General features: G+C 39.8%; 1 protein-coding gene across 2 annotated transcripts in view; it reads right to left on the bottom strand.

Moving 5' to 3' along the window:
- The window catches only part of AGPS (alkylglycerone phosphate synthase), a 705,364-nt gene that overhangs the window by 303,751 nt on the left and 375,627 nt on the right, over positions 1 to 25,986 (bottom strand). For both annotated transcript variants that reach the window (XM_053698493.1, XM_053698494.1), the window contains exon 12: positions 10,881 to 10,932. In XM_053698493.1, the coding sequence (XP_053554468.1) occupies positions 10,881 to 10,932 (52 nt within the window). The remainder of the gene's footprint in view (positions 1 to 10,880; positions 10,933 to 25,986) is intronic.

Raw genomic sequence — 25,986 nt, 5'->3', positions numbered from 1 at the left:
AAATAGAGAATAGAAATCCTGATTGTGCTAATACATAGGGAGTCCCTAGATAACTTTCTCAGTCAGAAGCTTGTTGACAATATGGTAGATAGCTTCCATTTTACGGTTTCCTTCAGGAGTGGTGATTTCCCCAAGTGAGGTTTTTTTTTAAACTCCAAATAGTAGCCTACTGTCAAAAGAGTGAGGACACATGTCTGAAATACTGGATAGCAAACCTCTCTAAACTTTGAGAGTCTCCCCCCTAGCAGGAATGTTTGAGAAGGCATAACATTATTGTTTTTTTAACTTGATGGACTGAAATGGACTTACCGTTTCCTCTACCCTTTGAATATGTCTGAGACTTCCAATACTGGAAACAAAAGGAATCCCTTCTTGAGAAATATTTATAGTGCTGAAAATTAGATCTTTTCCTATGAGTATCGGAAGTATTCTTATGAACTCTTTAAGATTATGGGAGAAAGGAACTCTTATCTCTAGCCCATTTGAAAATTAGGTCTAATTGCTTACCAAACAACATGCCCCCTTTAAACGGTAAACTCAGGAGACTAGAGACAGGATCTGCATCCCAATGACGAAGCCACAGGGCTCTGCGAACCATGTGGTTGTGCCTCTTCTATACCTAAAGTTTCTTTAATACATTTAATTACGTCACAGAGTCAAAAGCTTGAAAACATTCTGTAAATGTATCGTCAGGTGTATAGGGAGTAGCAAAGCTTCTGCCATAAATTTGTGCAACACAAATTTTACATAGCTTTTTATCTTGCCAGCAAGGTTTAACACAAAGGGGGTAGGTGAACTTAGGCTTGAGGTCATGGATTCAATCCATTTCAGTAGTCCCCTGGGCAGCTGCAATCTGTGAAGTAGCAGAATTCATATCCAGAAAACCTGCGGAAAGGTATTTAGGATATGAGCATAAAATATTGCAATGGTTCCCCAAAATAACAATAGGCATAATGTCCAAGCTGTATAGGAAACTTACAAACAACTCCATAACTTCATGGGCTCCTGACATGAAGTGGAGCAAAAGCTTATAAGGCAAAGACCTCCAAAGAGGCGAAAATGACAGGGCTTGTGCACCATAGACCTGAGATTATACCACCGCAAGATTGCAGAACAAAGATATCATGGTAGCAATGGTGGCTCCCACTAGGAACTTAAAATGGAGAACCCTCTGCTGCACACCACACCAGTGACCGGGAGTCACAGATACAGTGGCACAAGGTTACCGGTATTAACTTATAAAACGGAAGCAACGACACACCCTGCCAATCCAGTACGAGGTAAGGAGATAAAAATGAAGAAAGAAACCTGATAAAAATGAAGAAACCTCAAGGATAGAAAGAACTAGGAGGAGGAAGGGGTGTTGCTCTATGGTTACCTATACAGGGAGTGCAGAATTATTAGGCAAGTTGTATTTTTGAGGATTAATTTTATTATTGAACAACAACCATGTTCTCAATGAACCCAAAAAACTCATTAATATCAAAGCTGAATAGTTTTGGAAGTAGTTTGTAGTTTGTTTTTAGTTATAGCTATTTTAGGGGGATATCTGTGTGTGCAGGTGACTATTACTGTGCATAATTATTAGGCAACTTAACAAAAAACAAATATATACCCATTTCAATAATTTATTTTTACCAGTGAAACCAATATAACATCTCAACATTAACAAATATACATTTCTGACATTCAAAAACAAAACAAAAACAAATCAGTGACCAATATAGCCACCTTTCTTTGCAAGGACACTCAAAAGCCTGCCATCCATGGATTCTGTCAGTGTTTTGATCTGTTCACCATCAACATTGCGTGCAGCAGCAACCACAGCCTCCCAGACACTGTTCAGAGAGGTGTACTGTTTTCCCTCCTTGTAAATCTCACATTTGATGATGGACCACAGGTTCTCAATGGGGTTCAGATCAGGTGAACAAGGAGGCCATGTCATTAGATTTTCTTCTTTTATACCCTTTCTTGCCAGCCACGCTGTGGAGTACTTGGACGTGTGATGGAGCATTGTCCTGCATGAAAATCATGTTTTGTCTTGAAGGATGCAGACTTCTTCCTGTACCACTGCTTGAAGAAGGTGTCTTCCAGAAACTGGCAGTAGGACTGGGAGTTGAGCTTGACTCCATCCTCAACCCGAAAAGGCCCCACAAGCTCATCTTTGATGATACCAGCCCAAACCAGTACTCCACCTCCACCTTGCTGGCGTCTGAGTCGGACTGGAGCTCTCTGCCCTTTACCAATCCAGCCACGGGCCCATCCATCTGGCCCATCAAGACTCACTCTCATTTCATCAGTCCATAAAACCTTAGAAAAATCAGTCTTGAGATATTTCTTGGCCCAGTCTTGACGTTTCAGCTTGTGTGTCTTGTTCAGTGGTGGTCGTCTTTCAGCCTTTCTTACCTTGGACATGTCTCTGAGTATTGCACACCTTGTGCTTTTGGGCACTCCAGTGATGTTGCAGCTCTGAAATATGGCCAAACTGGTGGCAAGTGGCATCTTGGCAGCTGCACGCTTGACTTTTCTCAGTTCATGGGCAGTTATTTTGCGCCTTGGTTTTTCCACACGCTTCTTGCAACCCTGTTGACTATTTTGAATAAAACGCTTGATTGTTCGATGATCACGCTTCAGAAGCTTTGCAATTTTAAGAGTGCTGCATCCCTCTGCAAGATATCTCACTATTTTTGACTTTTCGGAGCCTGTCAAGTCCTTCTTTTGACCCATTTTGCCAAAGGAAAGGAAGTTGCCTAATAATTATGCACACCTGATATAGGGTGTTGATGTCATTAGACCACACACCTTCTCATTACAGAGATGCACATCACCTAATATGCTTAATTGGTAGTAGGCTTTCGAGCCTATACAGCTTGGAGTAAGACAACATGCATAAAGAGGATGATGTGGTCAAAAACAGAATTTATGCTTACCTGATAAATTACTTTCTCCAACGGTGTGTCCGGTCCACGGCGTCATCCTTACTTGTGGGATATTCTCTTCCCCAACAGGAAATGGCAAAGAGCCCAGCAAAGCTGGTCACATGATCCCTCCTAGGCTCCGCCTACCCCAGTCATTCGACCGACGTACAGGAGGAAATATGCATAGGAGAAACCATATGATACCGTGGTGACTGTAGTTAGAGAAAATAATTCATCAGACCTGATTAAAAAAACCAGGGCGGGCCGTGGACCGGACACACCGTTGGAGAAAGTAATTTATCAGGTAAGCATAAATTCTGTTTTCTCCAACATAGGTGTGTCCGGTCCACGGCGTCATCCTTACTTGTGGGAACCAATACCAAAGCTTTAGGACACGGATGAAGGGAGGGAGCAAATCAGGTCACCTAAATGGAAGGCACCACGGCTTGCAAAACCTCTCTCCCAAAAATAGCCTCTGAAGAAGCAAAAGTATCAAATTTGTAAAATTTGGCAAAAGTGTGCAGTGAAGACCAAGTCGCTGCCTTACATATCTGGTCAACAGAAGCCTCGTTCTTGAAGGCCCATGTGGAAGCCACAGCCCTAGTAGAATGAGCTGTGATTCTTTCAGGAGGCTGCCGTCCGGCAGTCTCATAAGCCAATCGGATAATGCTTTTAAGCCAAAAAAAAAGAGAGGTAGAAGTTGCTTTTTGACCTCTCCTTTTACCAGAATAAACAACAAACAAAGAAGATGTTTGTCTGAAATCTTTAGTGGCCTCTAAATAGAATTTTAGAGCACGGACTACGTCCAAATTGTGTAACAAACGTTCCTTCTTTGAAACTGGATTCGGACACAAAGAAGGTACAACTATCTCCTGGTTAATATTTTTGTTGGAAACCACTTTCGGAAGAAAACCAGGCTTAGTACGCAAAACCACCTTATCTGCATGGAACACTAGATAGGGCGGAGAACACTGCAGAGCAGATAACTCAGAAACTCTTCTAGCAGAAGAAATAGCAACCAAAAACAAAACTTTCCAAGATAATAACTTAATATCTACGGAATGTAAGGGTTCAAACGGAACCCCTTGAAGAACTGAAAGAACTAGATTAAGACTCCAGGGAGGAGTCAAAGGTCTGTAAACAGGCTTGATTCTAACCAGAGCCTGAACAAACGCTTGAACGTCTGGCACAGCTGCCAGCCTTTTGTGAAGTAAAACAGATAAAGCAGAGATCTGTCCCTTCAGAGAACTTGCAGATAATCCTTTCTCCAAACCTTCTTGTAGAAAGGATAGAATCTTAGGAATTTTTATCTTGTTCCATGGGAATCCTTTAGATTCACACCAACAGATATATTTTTTCCATATCTTATGGTAAATTTTTCTAGTTACAGGCTTTCTAGCCTGAATCAGAGTATCTATTACAGAATCTGAAAACCCACGCTTTGATAAAATCAAGCGTTCAATCTCCAAGCAGTCAGTTGGAGGGGAACCAGATTCGGATGTACGAATGGACCTTGAACAAGAAGGTCCTGTCTCAAAGGTAGCTTCCATGGTGGAGCCGATGACATATTCACCAGGTCTGCATACCAAGTCCTGCGTGGCCAGGCAGGAGCTATCAAGATCACCGAAGCCCTCTCCTGATTGATCCTGGCTACCAGCCTGGGAATGAGAGGAAACGGTGGGAATACATAAGCTAGGTTGAAGGTCCAAGGTGCTACTAGTGCATCTACTAGAGTCGCCTTGGGATCCCTGGATCTGGACCCGTAACAAGGAACCTTGAAGTTCTGACGAGAGGCCATCAGATCCATGTCTGGAATGCCCCATAATCGAGTTATTTGGGCAAAGATTTCCGGATGGAGTTCCCACTCCCCCGGATGGAATGTCTGACGACTCAGAAAATCCGCTTCCCAATTTTCCACTCCTGGGATGTGGATTGCAGACAAGTGGCAGGAGTGATCCTCCGCCCATTGAATTATCTTGGTCACTTCCTCCATCGCCAGGGAACTCCTTGTTCCCCCCTGATGGTTGATATATGCAACTGTCGTCATGTTGTCTGATTGAAACCTTATGAATTTGGCCTTTGCTAGATGAGGCCAAGCTTTGAGAGCATTGAATATCGCTCTCAGTTCCAGAATGTTTATCGGGAGAAGAGATTCTTCCCGAGACCATAGACCCTGAGCTTTCAGGGGTTCCCAGACCGCGCCCCAGCCCACCAGACTGGCGTCGGTCGTGACAATGACCCACTCTGGTCTGCGGAAGCTCATTCCCTGTGACAGGTTGTCCAGGATCAGCCACCAACGGAGTGAATCTCTGGTCCTTTGATCTACTTGAATCGTCGGAGACAAGTCTGTATAATCCCCATTCCACTGTCTGAGCATGCACAGTTGTAATGGTCTTAGATGAATTCGTGCAAAAGGAACTATGTCCATTGCTGCAACCATCAATCCTATTACTTCCATGCACTGCGCTATGGAAGGACGAAGAACAGAATGAAGTACTTGACAAGAGCTTAGAAGTTTTGATTTTCTGACCTCTGTCAGAAAAATCCTCATTTCTAAGGAGTCTATTATTGTTCCCAAGAAGGGAACTTTTGTTGACGGGGACAGAGAACTTTTTTCTATGTTCACTTTCCATCCGTGAGATCTGAGAAAGGCTAGGACGATGTCCGTATGAGCCTTTGCTTTTGACAGAGACGACGCTTGAATCAGGATGTCGTCCAAGTACGGTACTACTGCAATGCCCCTTCGTCTTAGAACCGCTAGAAGGGACCCTAGTACCTTTGTGAAAATTCTCGGAGCAGTGGCTAATCCGAATGGAAGTGCCACAAACTGGTAATGCTTGTACAGAAAAGCGAACCTTAGGAACTGATGATGTTCCTTGTGGATAGGAATATGTAGGTACGCATCCTTTAAATCGACCGTGGTCATAAATTGACCTTCCTGGATGGTAGGAAGGATCGTTCGAATGGTTTCCATTTTGAACGATGGAACCCTGAGAAATTTGTTTAGGATCTTGAGATCTAAAATTGGTCTGAATGTTCCCTCTTTTTTGGGAACTATGAACAGGTTGGAGTAAAACCCCAATCCTTTTTCTCCTATTGGAACTGGATGAATTACTCCCATCTTTAACAGGTCTTCTACACAATGTAAGAATGCCTGTCTTTTTATTTGGTTTGAAGATAATTGAGACCTGTGGAACCTTCCCCTTGGGGGTAGTTCCTTGAATTCCAGGAGCTAACCCTGAGAAACTATTTCTAGTGCCCAAGGATCCTGAACATCTCTTGCCCAGGCCTGAGCAAAGAGAGAAAGTCTGCCCCCCACCAGATCCGGTCCCGGATCGGGGGCCATCCCTTCATGCTGTTTTGGTAGCAGTGGCAGGCTTCTTGGCCTGCTTACCCTTGTTCCAGCCTTGCATCGGTCTCCAGGCTGGTTTGGGTTGAGAAGTATTACCCTCTTGCTTAGAGGATGTAGAATTAGAGGCTGGTCCGTTTCTGCGAAAGGGACGAAAATTAGGTTTATTTTTAGCCTTAAAAGACCTATCCTGAGGAAGGGCGTGGCCCTTTCCCCCGGTGATGTCTGAAATAATCTCTTTCAAATCAGGACCAAACAGTGTTTTACCCTTGAAAGGGATGTTAAGCAATTTTGTCTTGGAAGACACATCCGCTGACCAAGATTTCAGCCAAAGCGCTCTGCGCGCCACGATAGCAAACCCTGAATTTTTCGCCGCTAATCTAGCTAATTGCAAAGCGGCATCTAAAATAAAAGAGTTAGCCAATTTAAGTGCTTGAACTCTGTCCATAACCTCCTCATACGAAGATTCTTTATTGAGCGACTTTTCTAGTTCTTCGAACCAGAAACACGCTGCCGTAGTGACAGGAACAATGCATGAAATTGGTTGTAGAAGGTAACCTTGCTGAACAAACATCTTTTTAAGCAAACCCTCTAATTTTTTATCCATAGGATCTTTGAAAGCACAACTATCTTCTATGGGAATAGTAGTGCGTTTGTTTAGAGTAGAGACCGCCCCCTCGACCTTGGGGACTGTCTGCCATAAGTCCTTTCTGGGGTCGACTATAGGAAATAATTTCTTAAATATAGGGGGAGGAACAAAAGGTATGCCGGGCCTTTCCCACTCCTTATTTACTATGTCCGCCACCCGCTTGGGTATAGGAAAAGCATCGGGGGGCACCGGAACCTCTAGGAACTTGTCCATCTTACATAATTTCTCTGGAATGACCAAATTGTCACAATCATCCAGAGTAGATAATACCTCCTTAAGCAGTGCGCGGAGATGTTCTAATTTAAATTTAAATGTTACAACATCAGGTTCAGCTTGTTGAGAAATTTTTCCTGAATCTGAAATTTCTCCCTCAGACAAAACCTCCCTCCTGGCCCCTTCAGATTGGTGTGAGGGTATGTCAGAACCGTTATCATCAGCGTCCTCTTGCTCTTCAGTGTTTAAAACAGAGCAATCGCGCTTTCTCTGATAAGTAGGCATTTTAGATAAAATGTTTGCAATAGAATTATCCATAACAGCCGTTAATTGTTGCATGGTAATAAGTATTGGCGCACTAGATGTACTAGGGGCCTCTTGTGTGGGCAAAACTGGTGTAGACACAGAAGGGGATGATGCAGTACCATGCTTACTCCCCTCATTTGAGGAATCATCTTGGGCAATATTATTATCTGTGGCATCATTGTCCCTACTTTGTTTGGACACTATGTCACAATTATCACATATATTTAAATGGGGAGAAACCTTGGCTTTCATACATATAGAACATCGCTTATCTGATGGTTCAGACATGTTAAACAGGCTTAAACTTGTCAACAAAGCCCAAAAAACGTTTTAAAATAAAACCGTTACTGTCACTTTAAATTTTAAACAGAACACACTTTATTACTGAATATGCGAAAAAGCATGAAGGAATTGTTCAAAATTTACCAAAATTTCACCACAGTGTCTTAAAGCCTTAAAAGTATTGCACACCAAATTTGAAAGCTTTAACCCTTAAAATAACGGAACTGGAGCCGTTTTTACATTTAACCCCTATACAGTCCCAGGTATCTGCTTTGCTGAGACCCAACCAAGCCCAGAGGGGAATACGATACCAAATGACGCCTTCAATAAGCTTTTTCAGTGGTTCTTAGCTCCTCACACATGCATCTGCATGCCTTGCTTTCCAAAAACAACTGCGCATTAGTGGCGCGAAAATGAGGCTCTGCCTATGACTAGAAAAGGCCCCCATCTGAAAAAGGTGTCCATACAGTGCCTGCCGTTTTTTAACAACAATCCCCAAGATTATAATAACTATTAAGAGTTATAATCTGCCAAATATGCTTAGCAAAGTAATCGTTTTAGCCCAGAAAAATGTCTACCAGTTTTTTAAGCCCTTATAAAGCCCTTTATTCTTTTACTTAATCTAAGAAAATGGCTTACCGGTCCCCATAGGGGAAATGACAGCCTTCCAGCATTACAAACTCTTGTTAGAAATGTGGCCAGTCATACCTCAGGCAGAAAAGTCTGCCAACTGCTTCCCCCAACTGAAGTTACTTCATCTCAACAGTCCTGTGTGGAAACAGCAATCGATTTTAGTAACGTTTGCTAAAATCATCTTCCTCTTACAAACAGAAATCTTCATCTCTTTTCTGTTTCAGAGTAAATAGTACATACCAGCACTATTTTAAAATAACAAACACTTGATTGAAGGATAAAAACTACATTTAAACACCAAAAAACTCTTAGCCATCTCCGTGGAGATGTTGCCTGTGCAACGGCAAAGAGAATGACTGGGGTAGGCGGAGCCTAGGAGGGATCATGTGACCAGCTTTGCTGGGCTCTTTGCCATTTCCTGTTGGGGAAGAGAATATCCCACAAGTAAGGATGACGCCGTGGACCGGACACACCTATGTTGGAGAAATACTCATTTGCCTAATAATTCTGCACTCCCTGTATACAGGTAACCAGGGAAGTGGGCAGTTCTGTCTACACCCCTCTGGATAGGGGTTCTCACTGGTAAGTATTAACAGGGAGATACAAGATACTAACTATAGTGATTCAAAATAATTGTAATTAAATGAATTAAAAAAGAAGATATGCAGATATTTGAATTTAATATACAAATCTTTATAAATAAAAAGTCCCATAAAAGTGTGAACTTGTATTATTCAATAAGGACAGCTACTTTGAAGGAACATTGTTGTATTTAGCTGTAAAGTTGACACATATACAGTGTTTGTGGTAGTTCGTTGTGTATAAATATAAATATGACATTTCAGAAAAATGCCGGTAGACAGATAAACTTTTATACCCTTTCAGTGTGAAATAATTGAATTACCATCTGCATCATTATTATTAAATAAATGTATCTTATATAAAAATCACAGCCTTTAATATACATGTGTAACCTTAATATATATGTATAACCTTTACTGTATATTTCTGCAGATATATGGTCTCAATATGAGCTTGTTAATTATTTTTTGTAAAAATGTGCATTCTTTACATTGCCCCAGTGATCCTGGGCAGTAATCCAGGTTTTTTTTTACACAATTAATGATGATAGTGACTGAATTCTTCTACATATAAGATAAATACACAACGTGCCAGTCTATATGACATCAGATTGGATCTGCCTCTATAGATTAGTCGCAAGAGAATGTAGCAGTCAGGATTATAATCTCAGTAAGTGGGTTTTAAGAGACTACAAAATCAGTTTTGGTAATATGGCACCCTAGCATTGTGCTTTTTTGTGTTTAATTCATTGCACAATCAATGGCTTTGACAAAAAAAAAAAAAAAAAGGAAACAAAGTTCTGGTTTTAAAAAATTTCTAAATGACTTCTATTAGCAAATTTGCTTTGTTCTTATGTTATTCTTTGTTGAATAGATAACTAGGTAGATGTCTGAAACACTACATGGCAGGAAATAGTGCTGCCACATAGTGCTCCGGAAACATGCACAAAGAAAACCAAAAAAATGTGATAATAGAAATAAATTGGAAAGTTGTTTAAAATTGCTAGTTCATGACATTTGTTGGTGGGGGTTCATGTCCCTTTAAGTGACAAAAAAATGCTTTATTTACACTTGTTTCACACGCAACTTGGGCATTGGTTCCCATTGGGATTGGCCAATAAATGTATGATTTCCCTGTAGTCTATTTGTTTCACAGATCAAATACTGGAAAATGCTTGTTCATTTATTACAGCTCCAGTGCCTAACACAAGCCTTGTGATATCTGGATGGCATATAAACGAGACATTTTGAAGCTTAAATAATTAAATATTGATTTGTATTGATTGTTACACAAGTCTGTTAGTCTGAGGTTATAATCCTGTTCCAGACTTTTTAGTCATACTTTAAAATCTTGATACAGGCAGCTCTTCAGATCTTATTCAAAGAAGAAAAAATGTTGCTGTTACTTAAAGGGACATGAAACCCATTTTTTCTTTCTTTCATGATTCATATAGAAAATAAAATTTTAAACAACTTTCCAGTTTACTTCTATTATCAAATTTTCTTCCTTCTCTTGGTATGCTTTGTTGAAGAAGCAGCAATTCACTACTGGTTTCTAACTGAACACATCTGTAAGCCAATCACAATTGATATATATATATGTAGCCACCAATAAGCAGCTAGAACATAGGTTCTTTTCTGCTCCTGAGCTTTGCTAGATAAATCTTTCAGAAAAGGATAACAAGAGAAGGAAGCAAATTAAATTATAGTAATAAATTGGAAAGCTGTTTAAAATTGTATTCTCTGTCTGAATCATGAAAGAATTTTTGGGTTTCATGTCCCTTTAAGTAGAGAAACACAGAATCTAATGCGGAATAGAATTCTACCTCTTCCTACATGATCCATTTTACTTCATTCTCATTGTATTTTCTGACATCTAAATTAATTTAAAAAAAGCAAATGCCACCTCCCTTAACATATCTATACATGGAAATGGGTTGCTATCTTACCAAACTGAAATTGTGCGTTATCCATAAGGCGTATCGATGCAGGTGCACATCTCTGCAAAAGAGAAAACACAGATCATAAATAAGAATATAGAAATTAATTTCCTATTCAGCTAACTGGCATAAACTGAATAACTAGTTAATATTTTATAATATGTCTCCTAGACAATGCAATGGTAAAACGTCATATCTTCCTCCTGAGGACTCTTGATCAGCCTCACATCAGAGACTGAAGGGACTACTCTTCAACACAAGATGACACTGGCCTTCAGCAAACCGAAACAATAAGCCCACAGTACATAAGTTTGCAGACAGCATTTTCCATATAAAATTAACATAACTTAGGTATACAAAATGTGCATTAAAAGCTGAGTAATAAAGTACATAACAAACACATACAATACTACAGTATGGGAATCAGCATCCTATCCTATCTATTGTCATTATTAGAGTATAAACTATTCACAAGTGTCCGTTGAAAGTAAATTATTATTTTTCACTATAAGTTAAAATGTCCATTGTGAATTAATTTCTACTTAAAACAGCTTAGACACATGCAAAGGCCCATATTTATCAAGCTCCGTACGGAGCTTGAAGGGCCGTGTTTCTGGCGAGTCTTCAGACTCGCCAGAAACACAAGTTATGAAGCAGCGGTCTCTTGTGAGCTGCTGGTGCAATGTTAAATGCGGAGAGCGTATTGCTCACCGCATTTAGCGAGGTCTTGCGGACCTGATCCGCACTGTCGGATCAGGTCCACAAGACCTATGATAAATAGGGGCCTATGTCTCTATCAGACAATTAAAGGGGCATAAGGCTTTGAAGTGAAGTGACTATCACGTGAGTAATTCTTTATAGGCCGGTAGCAGGTGGCATTTTTTCCATCATTGTTTTTGTTCTTGCCTATTTCAATGCCTTCCTTGGGGTATGAAGTGGCTAGTTAAAGGGGCAGTATAGTCAAAATTAAACTTTCATGATTCAGATGGGCATGCAATTTTAAATAACTTTTCAATTTACTTTTATCAAATTTGCTTTGTTCTCATGGTATTCTTTGTTGAAAGCTAAATATAGGTAAGCTCAAAAGCTAATTTCCAAGCCCTTAAAGGCCACCTCTTATTTCAGTGCACAATTTTTCAATGTTAGGAGCGCTAGTTCACGTGTGCCATATAGATGATCTTGTGCTCATTCACGCACTGACTGGCTAAAATGTAATCTTATAAAAAGAACTAAAAAAGGGGGCCGTCTGCAGAGGCTTAGATACAAGGTAATCACAGAGGTAAAAACGTATATTATATAATTGTGTTGGTTATGCAAAACTGGACAATGGTTAATAAAGCGATTATCTATCTTTATAGACCATAAAAATAAAAGTAGACTGTCCCTTTAGTTATATTCCTTTTCAGATTTAGAAGCTTGACCCATTACAGTAACACACTCAATGTGAACGCACCACTGTCAACACAGCAATCCTCCTCAGGTTTAAAAAACATAATATTTTTAGCAGTGTTTGTATGTGCGTGCGTATCTGTATATATATATAGTGACGTGCAGTCAGTGTAGGCAGGTGAAGCTCTGTCTCACCTGTTATTTACAAGACAAAAAACCCCAACAACATTTAAATAAAATGAAAATTACATTTTCCCATGATATTATGAGAGAGAGGCAGTGACCGTGTCTGTCTCTTGTGCAACTGCTTTCATTGTTATATGAGTGCACTCAGCACACTGGCCAGTTACATGTCGCTTACTCACACACCTACTCCCTAACCAATCAAATGTATCGGAATTGAGGCTGCTCTCATGCAGCCTCATAGGGGTGGGGAGCCATTCTGTGTCTGATAGTCAACAGTCTGAGCCTACCAGTAGGAGTCAGTAGTGCTGCGTGTTGCCCCGTCCCACTTCTAGGGATGTGGGAGGAGCAGCTTTTGCCAGTTGGAGATATGAGACTAGGCTGACAGCAGAAAGGTAAGTTGCCACTGACACCAATGATTTATTTTTACAGCATGCCTCAGAGTGATAGGTAATTGTTTACAGCTAAGCACTGTGTCCCAACACAGATACAGGCACCACAGGGATTCTGTGCAGCCCCAGATGCAGAAATAAACACTTCAGGGACTCTGTGCTGCACAGAATCAAAGCACACACTTTAAATGACAGATCCCTGTGGTGCCTGAATCAGTAAAAACAGAACTTTTCTAATTTCAGAGAGAATTGGTGTCCCTGACTTTCCCCTGCGGAACGCTGTTTGCTGCCAACAGCCACACCAGAGATTTAGCACACAGCTCAGTGCTCACTAAACTGATAAAACTACATTGGTACTTCCCCCACTATACCCACACTGGTCAGATTTGCTCATATTATGTGGTCCTCCAGCCTGTTGATTTCAAAGAGTGACACTATGTGAGGAAAGGTTACTGGGAGTTAGCGGCTTGTTGACTGACTGCTACATCTGTGATTCATGTTCAGAGTAGTCCACTCACGCGGCATGTTCCCAGTGAGTACTGTTCTGCTGCATATAGTTAAATAATTTGTACTCCTTTTTATTCAGGTCAGCCCTCTTGTCAGCTTGAACACACTTCAGTTAGCAGGGCAGTGTAAGGATGGGGTCCTGTCAGTGTTATTTATAACCTTTGTGCATTCCAGAGCAGAGCCAGAGTTAAATAAACTGCATACCTAAACGTTAGTGCAAGTTCACAGCATGTGTTTTTATTGTGCTCTAGATCTCTATGCTGCATGAAATGTAATATATAGCAACATGTACATGTATGTATGCAGACATCCCAACCTGAAAAAATCATTTCAGGGAGGTGGCTTCACACGCTACTGCGCCGCCACCCCCCTCCCAGTTATATATTGGACACCTTGAAACACTAAATAAGATAGAGACTTATCATTAAAGTAGCTTCCCACTAAAGGCACATTTAAAAAAGTAGCTTTATTGCACAACCACATACAACAAACCTATTTTACAGTGATCATACGCTTGTTGAATGCTTAAATAAAGTTTAATTATGTGCAGTAAATAAGGTAGTATTTGTGTTTTATTTTATTAAAACCGGTGAGGGCTTTTTTTATTAATGATACATGCTTTGAGGGTTACATAACTTCCCAGCAACTAAAGGCATTCCTTAAAGAAACCCTTTTCTGGATTTGGACCACATTGGATTATGGTACTTGGATTATGGTACTTGGAGTTTCAGGGAGATTGCATTCCATTTGCTGGTATCAGGGAGAATTGGGATGTCTGAAGTATGTGTTTGTATGTATGTATGTATACATGTTGTGTGTGTGCCTGTCTATGTTGGTATACCTTTGTGTCTATATGTGAATGTTACTTTTTGTATGTATGTGTCTGTGTATTATTGTTTGTATGTATGTGCCTTAATGTATGTGTTGTGTGTGTCTGTGTATTTGTATGTATATATCTTTGTGTATATATGTGTATATACCTGTGTGTGCATGTGTTTGTGTCTGTGTAGTGTGTGTGTGGTTTTGTGTACAGTAGACAGATACGGATAGGGTATAGCGCTAGACCAAAAACCTACTTAGCCTCACTAAAGGTTATTGTCTCCTCCCTAGACAATAGAGAATTAAGAATGTAAAATCAGTGGATATAGGAGGCGCTATAGAGCCGTAGGATATATAGATATAAATAAATGTAAAATTCACTGTATCTTGACCAGTTAAAACATTCAAAAAATTAAAAATCCGAAAATCCCAATGACCCTTAAGGGATACGTTAAAATACTATTTATGTGCAAAATCTGTGATAAAAAATCGGTGATAATTAAAAATAAAGGAAAATATCTACGTATATATATATATATATATATATATATATAAAAACAATTTATCCAAGTGAAAAATCAAAGTGAAATAAATGCAGTATCAAAGTGCAATCAATGATCAAGTGACAATAATTAGTAAAACACAGATGTGATATTTAATAAGTCAATGCATAAAAGGTTGACACAAACAATCCATATAACAATCAATCATACATAAAATAAAGTAAAGTAATACCGGTTAAACATACACACTATACATAACCCCTCAGATTCCCCAAATCAAATGGGGCTGGCGGAGAACACCTATAATGACTGTGTTCTAATCTTGGTGTTGGTAGTTCAAGGGGATCCCCCAAAGAAGATGGTCCGGAATGACAATGTAGGTTTAATTATTGTAAATCCAAAGATATAAATGTTAATGTTTCTGAATGGTGCCGTTATATCCCCAGTCTTATTTGATCACAAATAAAAGCCCACGATGGTATAGAGCTCCTTCCTTAATGTTCTCTTAGTTAAAGGCAATCAAGTATTTATAACTTAGCCGGGAGGCTCTCCTACCTTCTTACAAGTGTCTGCCAGCGATCTCCTTACCTGGCCCGACACTCCGGCTGCTCCTTTAGATGTCTGCTCAGCGAAAATCCCGTGAGTGACGTCACCCGGTTCCGGATCCTAGGTGACCACTTGCACAAGTGTTTGTTTCCACAGGATGTCCTCTGTACGCCAGGGTACAGAGAGTTCACTTCAGCTTCGGTCCTCCAAATAATAGCAAACAGTAGCAGGTAAGTCTACTGTTTGCGATTATTTGGAGGACCGAAGCTGAAGTGAACATTGTACTTGTTCCTCTGCATTGTACATTGACATTGTACTTGTTCCTCTGCATAAATGCCAGAGTATATTTTGAGCAGTGTTTTGGGTCGTTGTTAAGTTGAAATATCCAGCTCCGGCGTAACTTCAACTTTGTGACAGATTCCATAACATTATTCTCAAGTATCTGCTGATATTGAGTGGAATCCATGCGACCCTCAACTTTAACAAGATTCCCAGTACCGGCACTGGCCACACAGCCCCACAGCATGATGAAACATCCACCAAATGTATATGTGTGTGTATATATATATATATATAACATAATTTATGTAAGAACTTACCTGATAAATTCATTTCTTTCATATTAGCAAGAGTCCATGAGCTAGTGACGTATGGGATATACATTCCTACCAGGAGGGGCAAAGTTTCCCAAACCTCAAAATGCCTATAAATACACCCCTCACCACACCCACAATTCAGTTTAACGAATAGCCAAGAAGTGGGGTGATAAAAAAGTGCGAAAGCATATAAAATAAGGAATTGGAATAATTGTGCTTTATACAGAATCATAACCACCACAAAAAAAAGGGCGGGCCTCATGGACTCTTGCTAATATGAAAGAAATGAATTTATCAGGTAAGTTCTTACATAAATTATGTTTTCTTTCATGTAATTAGCAAGAGTCCATGAGCTAGTAACGTATGGGATAATGACTACCCAAGATGTGGATCTTTCCACACAAGAGTCACTAGAGAGGGAGGGATAAAATAAAGACAGCCAATTCCTGCTGAAAATAATCCACACCCAAAATAAAGTTTAACGAAAAACATAAGCAGAAGATTCAAACTGAAACCGCTGCCTGAAGTACTTTTCTACCAAAAACTGCTTCAGAAGAAGAAAATACATCAAAATGGTAGAATTTAGTAAAAGTATGCAAAGAGGACCAAGTTGCTGCTTTGCAGATCTGGTCAACCGAAGCTTCATTCCTAAACGCCCAGGAAGTAGAAACTGACCTAGTAGAATGAGCTGTAATTCTCTGAGGCGGAGTTTTACCCGACTCAACATAGGCAAGATGAATTAAAGATTTCAACCAAGATGCCAAAGAAATGGCAGAAGCTTTCTGGCCTTTTCTAGAACCGGAAAAGATAACAAATAGACTAGAAGTCTTACGAAAAGATTTCGTAGCTTCAACATAATATTTCAAAGCTCTAACAACATCCAAAGAATGCAACGATTTCTCCTTAGAATTCTTAGGATTAGGACATAATGAAGGAACCACAATTTCTCTACTAATGTTGTTGGAATTCACAACTTTAGGTAAAAATTCAAAAGAAGTTCGCAACACTGCCTTATCCTGATGAAAAATCAGAATAGGAGACTCACAAGAAAGAGCAGATAATTCAGAAACTCTTCTGGCAGAAGAGATGGCCAAAAGGAACAAAACTTTCCAAGAAAGTAATTTAATGTCCAATGAATGCATAGGTTCAAACGGAGGAGCTTGAAGAGCTCCCAGAACCAAATTCAAACTCCAAGGAGGAGAAATTGACTTAATGACAGGTTTTATACGAACCAAAGCTTGTACAAAACAATGAATATCAGGAAGAATAGCAATCTTTCTGTGAAAAAGAACAGAAAGAGCAGAGATTTGTCCTTTCAAAGAACTTGCGGACAAACCCTTATCTAAACCATCCTGAAGGAACTGTAAAATTCTCGGTATTCTAAAAGAATGCCAGGAAAAATGATGAGAAAGACACCAAGAAATATAAGTCTTCCAGACTCTATAATATATCTCTCGAGATACAGATTTACGAGCCTGTAACATAGTATTAATCACAGAGTCAGAGAAACCTCTTTGACCAAGAATCAAGCGTTCAATCTCCATACCTTTAAATTTAAGGATTTCAGATCCTGATGGAAAAAAGGACCTTGTGACAGAAGGTCTGGTCTTAACGGAAGAGTCCACGGTTGGCAAGAGGCCATCCGGACAAGATCCGCATACCAAAACCTGTGAGGCCATGCCGGAGCTACCAGCAGAACAAACGAGCATTCCTTCAGAATCTTGGAGATTACTCTTGGAAGAAGAACTAGAGGCGGAAAGATATAGGCAGGATGATACTTCCAAGGAAGTGATAATGCATCCACTGCCTCCGCCTGAGGATCCCGGGATCTGGACAGATACCTGGGAAGTTTCTTGTTTAGATGGGACGCCATCAGATCTATTTCTGGAAGTTCCCACATTTGAACAATCTGAAGAAATACCTCTGGGTGAAGAGACCATTCGCCCGGATGCAACGTTTGGCGACTGAGATAATCCGCTTCCCAATTGTCTACACCTGGGATATGAACCGCAGAGATTAGACAGGAGCTGGATTCCGCCCAAACCAAAATTCGAGATACTTCTTTCATAGCCAGAGGACTGTGAGTCCCTCCTTGATGATTGATGTATGCCACAGTTGTGACATTGTCTGTCTGAAAACAAATGAACGATTCTCTCTTCAGAAGAGGCCAAAACTGAAGAGCTCTGAAAATTGCACGGAGTTCCAAAATATTGATCGGTAATCTCACCTCCTGAGATTCCCAAACTCCTTGTGCCGTCAGAGATCCCCACACAGCTCCCCAACCTGTGAGACTTGCATCTGTTGAAATTACAGTCCAGGTCGGAAGCACAAAAGAAGCCCCCTGAATTAAACGATGGTGATCTGTCCACCATGTTAGAGAGTGTCGAACAATCGGTTTTAAAGATATTAATTGATATATCTTCGTGTAATCCTTGCACCATTGCTTCAGCATACAGAGCTGAAGAGGTCGCATGTGAAAACGAGCAAAGGGGATCGCGTCCGATGCAGCAGTCATAAGACCTAGAATTTCCATGCATAAGGCTACCGAAGGGAATGATTGTGACTGAAGGTTTCGACAAGCTGTAATCAACTTTAGACGTCTCTTGTCTGTTAAAGACAGAGTCATGGACACTGAATCCATCTGGAAACCCAGAAAGGTTACCCTTGTCTGAGGAATCAAAGAACTTTTTGGTAAATTGATCCTCCAACCATGATCTTGAAGAAACAACACAAGTCGATTCGTATGAGATTCTGCTAAATGTGAAGACTGAGCAAGTACCAAGATATCGTCCAAATAAGGAAATACCACAATACCCTGTTCCCTGATTACAGACAGCAGGGCACCGAGAACCTTTGTAAAAATTCTTGGAGCTGTAAGCTAGGCCAAACGGCAGAGCCACAAACTGGTAATGCTTGTCCAGAAACGAGAATCTCAGGAACTGATAATGATCTGGATGAATCGGAATATGCAGATATGCATCCTGTAAATCTATTGTGGACATATAATTCCCTTGCTGAACAAAAGGTAAGATAGTCCTTACAGTTACCATCTTGAACGTTGGTATCCTTACATAACGATTCAATATTTTTAGATCCAGAACTGGTCTGAAAGAATTCTCCTTCTTTGGTACAATGAAGAGATTTGAATAAAACCCCATCCCCTGTTCCGGAACTGGAACTGGCATAATTACTCCAGTCAACTCTAGATCTGAAACACATTTCAGAAATGCTTGAGCTTTTACTGGATTTACTGGGACACGGGAAAGAAAAAATCTCTTTGCAGGAGGTCTCAACTTGAAACCAATTCTGTACCCTTCTGAAACAATGCTCTGAATCCAAAGATTGTGAACAGAATTGATCCAAATTTCCTTGAAAAAACATAACCTGCCCCCTACCAGCTGAGCTGGAATGAGGGCCGCACCTTCATGTGGACTTAGAAGCAGGCTTTGCCTTTCTAGCTGGCTTGGATTTATTCCAGACTGGAGATGGTCTCCAAACTGAAACTGCTCCTGAGGATGAAGGATCATGCTTTTGTTCTTTGTTGAAACGAAAGGAACGAAAACGATTATTAGCCCTGTTTTTACCCTTAGATTTTTTATCCTGTGGTAAAAAAGTTCCTTTCCCACCAGTAACAGTTGAAATAATGGAATCCAACTGAGAACCAAATAATTTGTACTTCGTTTAAGGATCCTCTAGATAGGAAAATTGAGTCCTTTCTAAGAAAAGCTTATCTGTGTTCAGGTAATCTTCTTAGACCTGCTATATCTTTGGCTGATGTTGCTGCAGCTTCAACTTTTTGGTTGGAAACTTTAGCGCAACAAGTAACACATCGTGATTCTCATGATATTATTATTCTTCTTCAGCATGCTAATAATTTTATCTGTGATGCCATTTTTGATATTATCAGAGTTGATGTCAGGTTTATGTCTCTAGCTATTTTAGCTAGAAGAGCTTTATGGCTTAAAACTTGGAATGCTGATATGGCTTCTAAATCAACTTTACTTTCCATTTCTTTCCAGGGTAACAAATTATTTGGTTCTCAGTTGGATTCCATTATTTCAACTGTTACTGGTGGGAAAGGAACTTTTTTACCACAGGATAAAAAATCTAAGGGTAAAAACAGGGCTAATAATCGTTTTCGTTCCTTTCGTTTCAACAAAGAACAAAAGCCTGATCCTTCATCCTCAGGAGCAGTTTCAGTTTGGAGACCATCTCCAGTCTGGAATAAATCCAAGCCAGCTAGAAAGGCAAAGCCTGCTTCTAAGTCCACATGAAGGTGCGGCCCTCATTCCACCTAATATCAAAAATGGCATCACAGATAAAATTATTAGCATGCTGAAGAAGAATAATAATATCATGAGAATCACGATGTGTTACTTGTTGCGCTAAAGTTTCCAACCAAAAAGTTGAAGCAACATCAGCCAAAGATATAGCAGGTCTAAGAAGATTACCTGAACACAGATAAGCTTTTCTTAGAAAGGACTCAATTTTCCTATCTAGAGGATCCTTAAACGAAGTACCATCTGACGTAGGAATAGTAGTACGTTTAGCAAGGGTAGAAATAGCCCCATCAACTTTAGGGATCTTGTCCCAAAATTCTAATCTGTCAGACGGCACAGGATATAATTGCTTAAAACGTTTAGAAGGAGTAAATGAATTACCCAAATTATCCCATTCTTTGGAAATTACTGCAGAAATAGCATTAGGAACAGGAAAAACTTCTGGAATAACCACAGGAGCTTTAAATACCTTATCTAAACGTTTAGAATTAGTATCAAGAGGACCAGAATCCTCTATTTCTAAAGCAATTAGTACTTCTTTAAGTAAAGAACGAATAAATTCCATTTTAAATAAATATGAAGATTTATCAGCATCAACCTCTGAGACAGAATCCTCTGAACCAGAGGAATCATCAGAATCAGAATGATGATGTTCATTTAAAAATTCATCTGTAGGGAGAGAAGTTTTAAAAGATTTTTTACGTTTACTAGAAGGAGAAATAACAGACATAGCCTTCTTTATGGATTCAGAAACAAAATCTCGTATATTATCAGGAACATTCTGCACCTTAGATGTTGAAGGAACTGCAACAGGCAATGGTACTTTACTAAAGGAAATATTATCTGCTTTAACAAGTTTGTCATGACAATCAATACAAACAACAGCTGGAGGAATAGCTACCAAAAGTTTACAGCAGATACACTTAGCTTTGGTAGATTCAGCACTTGACAGCGATTTTCCTGTAGTATCTTCTGACTCAGATGCAACGTGAGACATCTTGCAATACGTAAGAGAAAAAACAACATATATATAAAGCAAAATTGATCAAATTCCTTAAATGACAGTTTCAGGAATGGGAAAAACAATGAATATCAGGAAGAATAGCAATCTTTCTGTGAAAAAGAACAGAAAGAGCAGAGATTTGTCCTTTCAAAGAACTTGCGGACAAACCCTTATCTAAACCATCCTGAAGGAACTGTAAAATTCTCGGTATTCTAAAAGAATGCCAGGAAAAATGATGAGAAAGACACCAAGAAATATAAGTCTTCCAGACTCTATAATATATCTCTCGAGATACAGATTTACGAGCCTGTAACATAGTATTAATCACAGAGTCAGAGAAACCTCTTTGACCAAGAATCAAGCGTTCAATCTCCATACCTTTAAATTTAAGGATTTCAGATCCTGATGGAAAAAAGGACCTTGTGACAGAAGGTCTGGTCTTAACGGAAGAGTCCACGGTTGGCAAGAGGCCATTCGGACAAGATCCGCATACCAAAACCTGTGAGGCCATGCCGGAGCTACCAGCAGAACAAACGAGCATTCCTTCAGAATCTTGGAGATTACTCTTGGAAGAAGAACTAGAGGCGGAAAGATATAGGCAGGATGATACTTCCAAGGAAGTGATAATGCATCCACTGCCTCCGCCTGAGGATCCCGGGATCTGGACAGATACCTGGGAAGTTTCTTGTTTAGATGGGACGCCATCAGATCTATTTCTGGAAGTTCCCACATTTGAACAATCTGAAGAAATACCTCTGGGTGAAGAGACCATTCGCCCGGATGCAACGTTTGGCGACTGAGATAATCCGCTTCCCAATTGTCTACACCTGGGATATGAACCGCAGAGATTAGACAGGAGCTGGATTCCGCCCAAACCAAAATTCGAGATACTTCTTTCATAGCCAGAGGACTGTGAGTCCCTCCTTGATGATTGATGTATGCCACAGTTGTGACATTGTCTGTCTGAAAACAAATGAACGATTCTCTCTTCAGAAGAGGCCAAAACTGAAGAGCTCTGAAAATTGCACGGAGTTCCAAAATATTGATCGGTAATCTCACCTCCTGAGATTCCCAAACTCCTTGTGCCGTCAGAGATCCCCACACAGCTCCCCAACCTGTGAGACTTGCATCTGTTGAAATTACAGTCCAGGTCGGAAGCACAAAAGAAGCCCCCTGAATTAAACGATGGTGATCTGTCCACCATGTTAGAGAGTGTCGAACAATCGGTTTTAAAGATATTAATTGAGATATCTTCGTGTAATCCTTGCACCATTGCTTCAGCATACAGAGCTGAAGAGGTCGCATGTGAAAACGAGCAAAGGGGATCGCGTCCGATGCAGCAGTCATAAGACCTAGAATTTCCATGCATAAGGCTACCGAAGGGAATGATTGTGACTGAAGGTTTCGACAAGCTGTAATCAACTTTAGACGTCTCTTGTCTGTTAAAGACAGAGTCATGGACACTGAATCCATCTGGAAACCCAGAAAGGTTACCCTTGTCTGAGGAATCAAAGAACTTTTTGGTAAATTGATCCTCCAACCATGATCTTGAAGAAACAACACAAGTCGATTCGTATGAGATTCTGCTAAATGTGAAGACTGAGCAAGTACCAAGATATCGTCCAAATAAGGAAATACCACAATACCCTGTTCCCTGATTACAGACAGCAGGGCACCGAGAACCTTTGTAAAAATTCTTGGAGCTGTAGCTAGGCCAAACGGCAGAGCCACAAACTGGTAATGCTTGTCCAGAAACGAGAATCTCAGGAACTGATAATGATCTGGATGAATCGGAATATGCAGATATGCATCCTGTAAATCTATTGTGGACATATAATTCCCTTGCTGAACAAAAGGTAAGATAGTCCTTACAGTTACCATCTTGAACGTTGGTATCCTTACATAACGATTCAATATTTTTAGATCCAGAACTGGTCTGAAAGAATTCTCCTTCTTTGGTACAATGAAGAGATTTGAATAAAACCCCATCCCCTGTTCCGGAACTGGAACTGGCATAATTACTCCAGTCAACTCTAGATCTGAAACACATTTCAGAAATGCTTGAGCTTTTACTGGATTTACTGGGACACGGGAAAGAAAAAATCTCTTTGCAGGAGGTCTCAACTTGAAACCAATTCTGTACCCTTCTGAAACAATGCTCTGAATCCAAAGATTGTGAACAGAATTGATCCAAATTTCCTTGAAAAAACGTAACCTGCCCCCTACCAGCTGAGCTGGAATGAGGGCCGCACCTTCATGTGGACTTAGAAGCAGGCTTTGCCTTTCTAGCTGGCTTGGATTTATTCCAGACTGGAGATGGTCTCCAAACTGAAACTGCTCCTGAGGATGAAGGATCAGGCTTTTGTTCTTTGTTGAAACGAAAGGAACGAAAACGATTATTAGCCCTGTTTTTACCCTTAGATTTTTTATCCTGTGGTAAAAAAGTTCCTTTCCCACCAGTAACAGTTGAAATAATGGAATCCAACTGAGAACCAAATAATTTGTTACCCTGGAAAGAAATGGAAAGTAAAGTTGATTTAGAAGCCATATCAGCATTCCAAGTTTTAAGCCATAAAGCTCTTCTAGCTAAAATAGCTAGAGACATAAACCTGACATCAACTCTGATAATATAAAAAATGGCATCACAGATAAAATTATTAGCATGCTGAAGAAGAATAATAATATCATGAGAATCACGATGTGTTACTTGTTGCGCTAAAGTTTCCAACCAAAAAGTTGAAGCTGCAGCAACATCAGCCAAAGATATAGCAGGTCTAAGAAGATTACCTGAACACAGATAAGCTTTTCTTAGAAAGGACTCAATTTTCCTATCTAGAGGATCCTTAAACGAAGTACCATCTGACGTAGGAATAGTAGTACGTTTAGCAAGGGTAGAAATAGCCCCATCAACTTTAGGGATCTTGTCCCAAAATTCTAATCTGTCAGACGGCACAGGATATAATTGCTTAAAACGTTTAGAAGGAGTAAATGAATTACCCAAATTATCCCATTCTTTGGAAATTACTGCAGAAATAGCATTAGGAACAGGAAAAACTTCTGGAATAACCACAGGAGCTTTAAATACCTTATCTAAACGTTTAGAATTAGTATCAAGAGGACCAGAATCCTCTATTTCTAAAGCAATTAGTACTTCTTTAAGTAAAGAACGAATAAATTCCATTTTAAATAAATATGAAGATTTATCAGCATCAACCTCTGAGACAGAATCCTCTGAACCAGAGGAATCATCAGAATCAGAATGATGATGTTCATTTAAAAATTCATCTGTAGGGAGAGAAGTTTTAAAAGATTTTTTACGTTTACTAGAAGGAGAAATAACAGACATAGCCTTCTTTATGGATTCAGAAACAAAATCTCTTATATTATCAGGAACATTCTGCACCTTAGATGTTGAAGGAACTGCAACAGGCAATGGTACTTTACTAAAGGAAATATTATCTGCTTTAACAAGTTTGTCATGACAATCAATACAAACAACAGCTGGAGGAATAGCTACCAAAAGTTTACAGCAGATACACTTAGCTTTGGTAGATTCAGCACTTGACAGCGATTTTCCTGTAGTATCTTCTAACTCAGATGCAACGTGAGACATCTTGCAATACGTAAGAGAAAAAACAACATATATATAAAGCAAAATTGATCAAATTCCTTAAATGACAGTTTCAGGAATGGGAAAAAATGCCAAAGAACAAGCTTCTAGCAACCAGAAGCAATAAAAAAATGAGACTTAAATAATGTGGAGACAAAAGTGACGTCCATATTTTTTCGCGCCAAATAAGACGCCCACATTATTTGGCACCTAAATGCTTTTTGGCGCCAAAAATGACGCCACATCCGGAACGCCGACATTTTTGGCGCAAAATAACGTCAAAAAATGACGCAACTTCCGGCGACACGTATGACGCCGGAAACGGAAATAGAATTTTTGCGCCAAAAAAGTCCGCGCCAAGAATGACGCAATAAAATGAAGCATTTTCAGCCCCCGCGAGCCTAACAGCCCACAGGGAAAAAGTCAAATTTTAAGGTAAGAAAAATGTTAAATTAAAATGCATTATCCCAAATATGAAACGGACTGTCTGAAAATAAGGAAAGTTGAACATTCTGAGTCAAGGCAAATAAATGTTTGAATACATATATTTAGAACTTTATAAACAAAGTGCCCAACCATAGCTAGGAGTGTCACAGAAAATAAGACTTACTTACCCCAGGACACTCATCTACATATAGCAGATAGCCAAACCAGTACTGAAACGAGAATCAGCAGAGGTAATGGTATATATAAGAGTATATCGTCGATCTGAAAAGGGAGGTAAGAGATGAATCTCTACGACCGATAACAGAGAACCTATGAAATAGACCCCTTAGAAGGAGATCACTGCATTCAAATAGGCAATACTCTCCTCACATCCCTCTGACATTCACTGCACGCTGAGAGGAAAACCGGGCTCCAACTTGCTGCGGAGCGCATATCAACGTAGAATCTAGCACAAACTTACTTCACCACCTCCATCGGAAGCAAAGTTTGTAAAACTGAATTGTGGGTGTGGTGAGGGGTGTATTTATAGGCATTTTGAGGTTTGGGAAACTTTGCCCCTCCTGGTAGGAATGTATATCCCATACGTCACTAGCTCATGGACTCTTGCTAATTACATGAAAGAAATATATATATATATATATATATATATATACACACACACACACACACACACACACACACACACACACACACACACAGATATATAAAGATACCAACATGCATACACACACATATACAGATACACACACACACGTGTGTGTGTGTGTGTATATATATATATATATATATATATATATATATATATATATATATATATATATATATACACACACACACACA

Source organism: Bombina bombina, chromosome 1 (assembly GCF_027579735.1).
Source record: "Bombina bombina isolate aBomBom1 chromosome 1, aBomBom1.pri, whole genome shotgun sequence".
NCBI lineage: Eukaryota > Metazoa > Chordata > Amphibia > Anura > Bombinatoridae > Bombina > Bombina bombina.
Note: the sequence above shows the minus strand (reverse complement) of the source record. Positions and strands in the feature narration are given on the sequence as shown.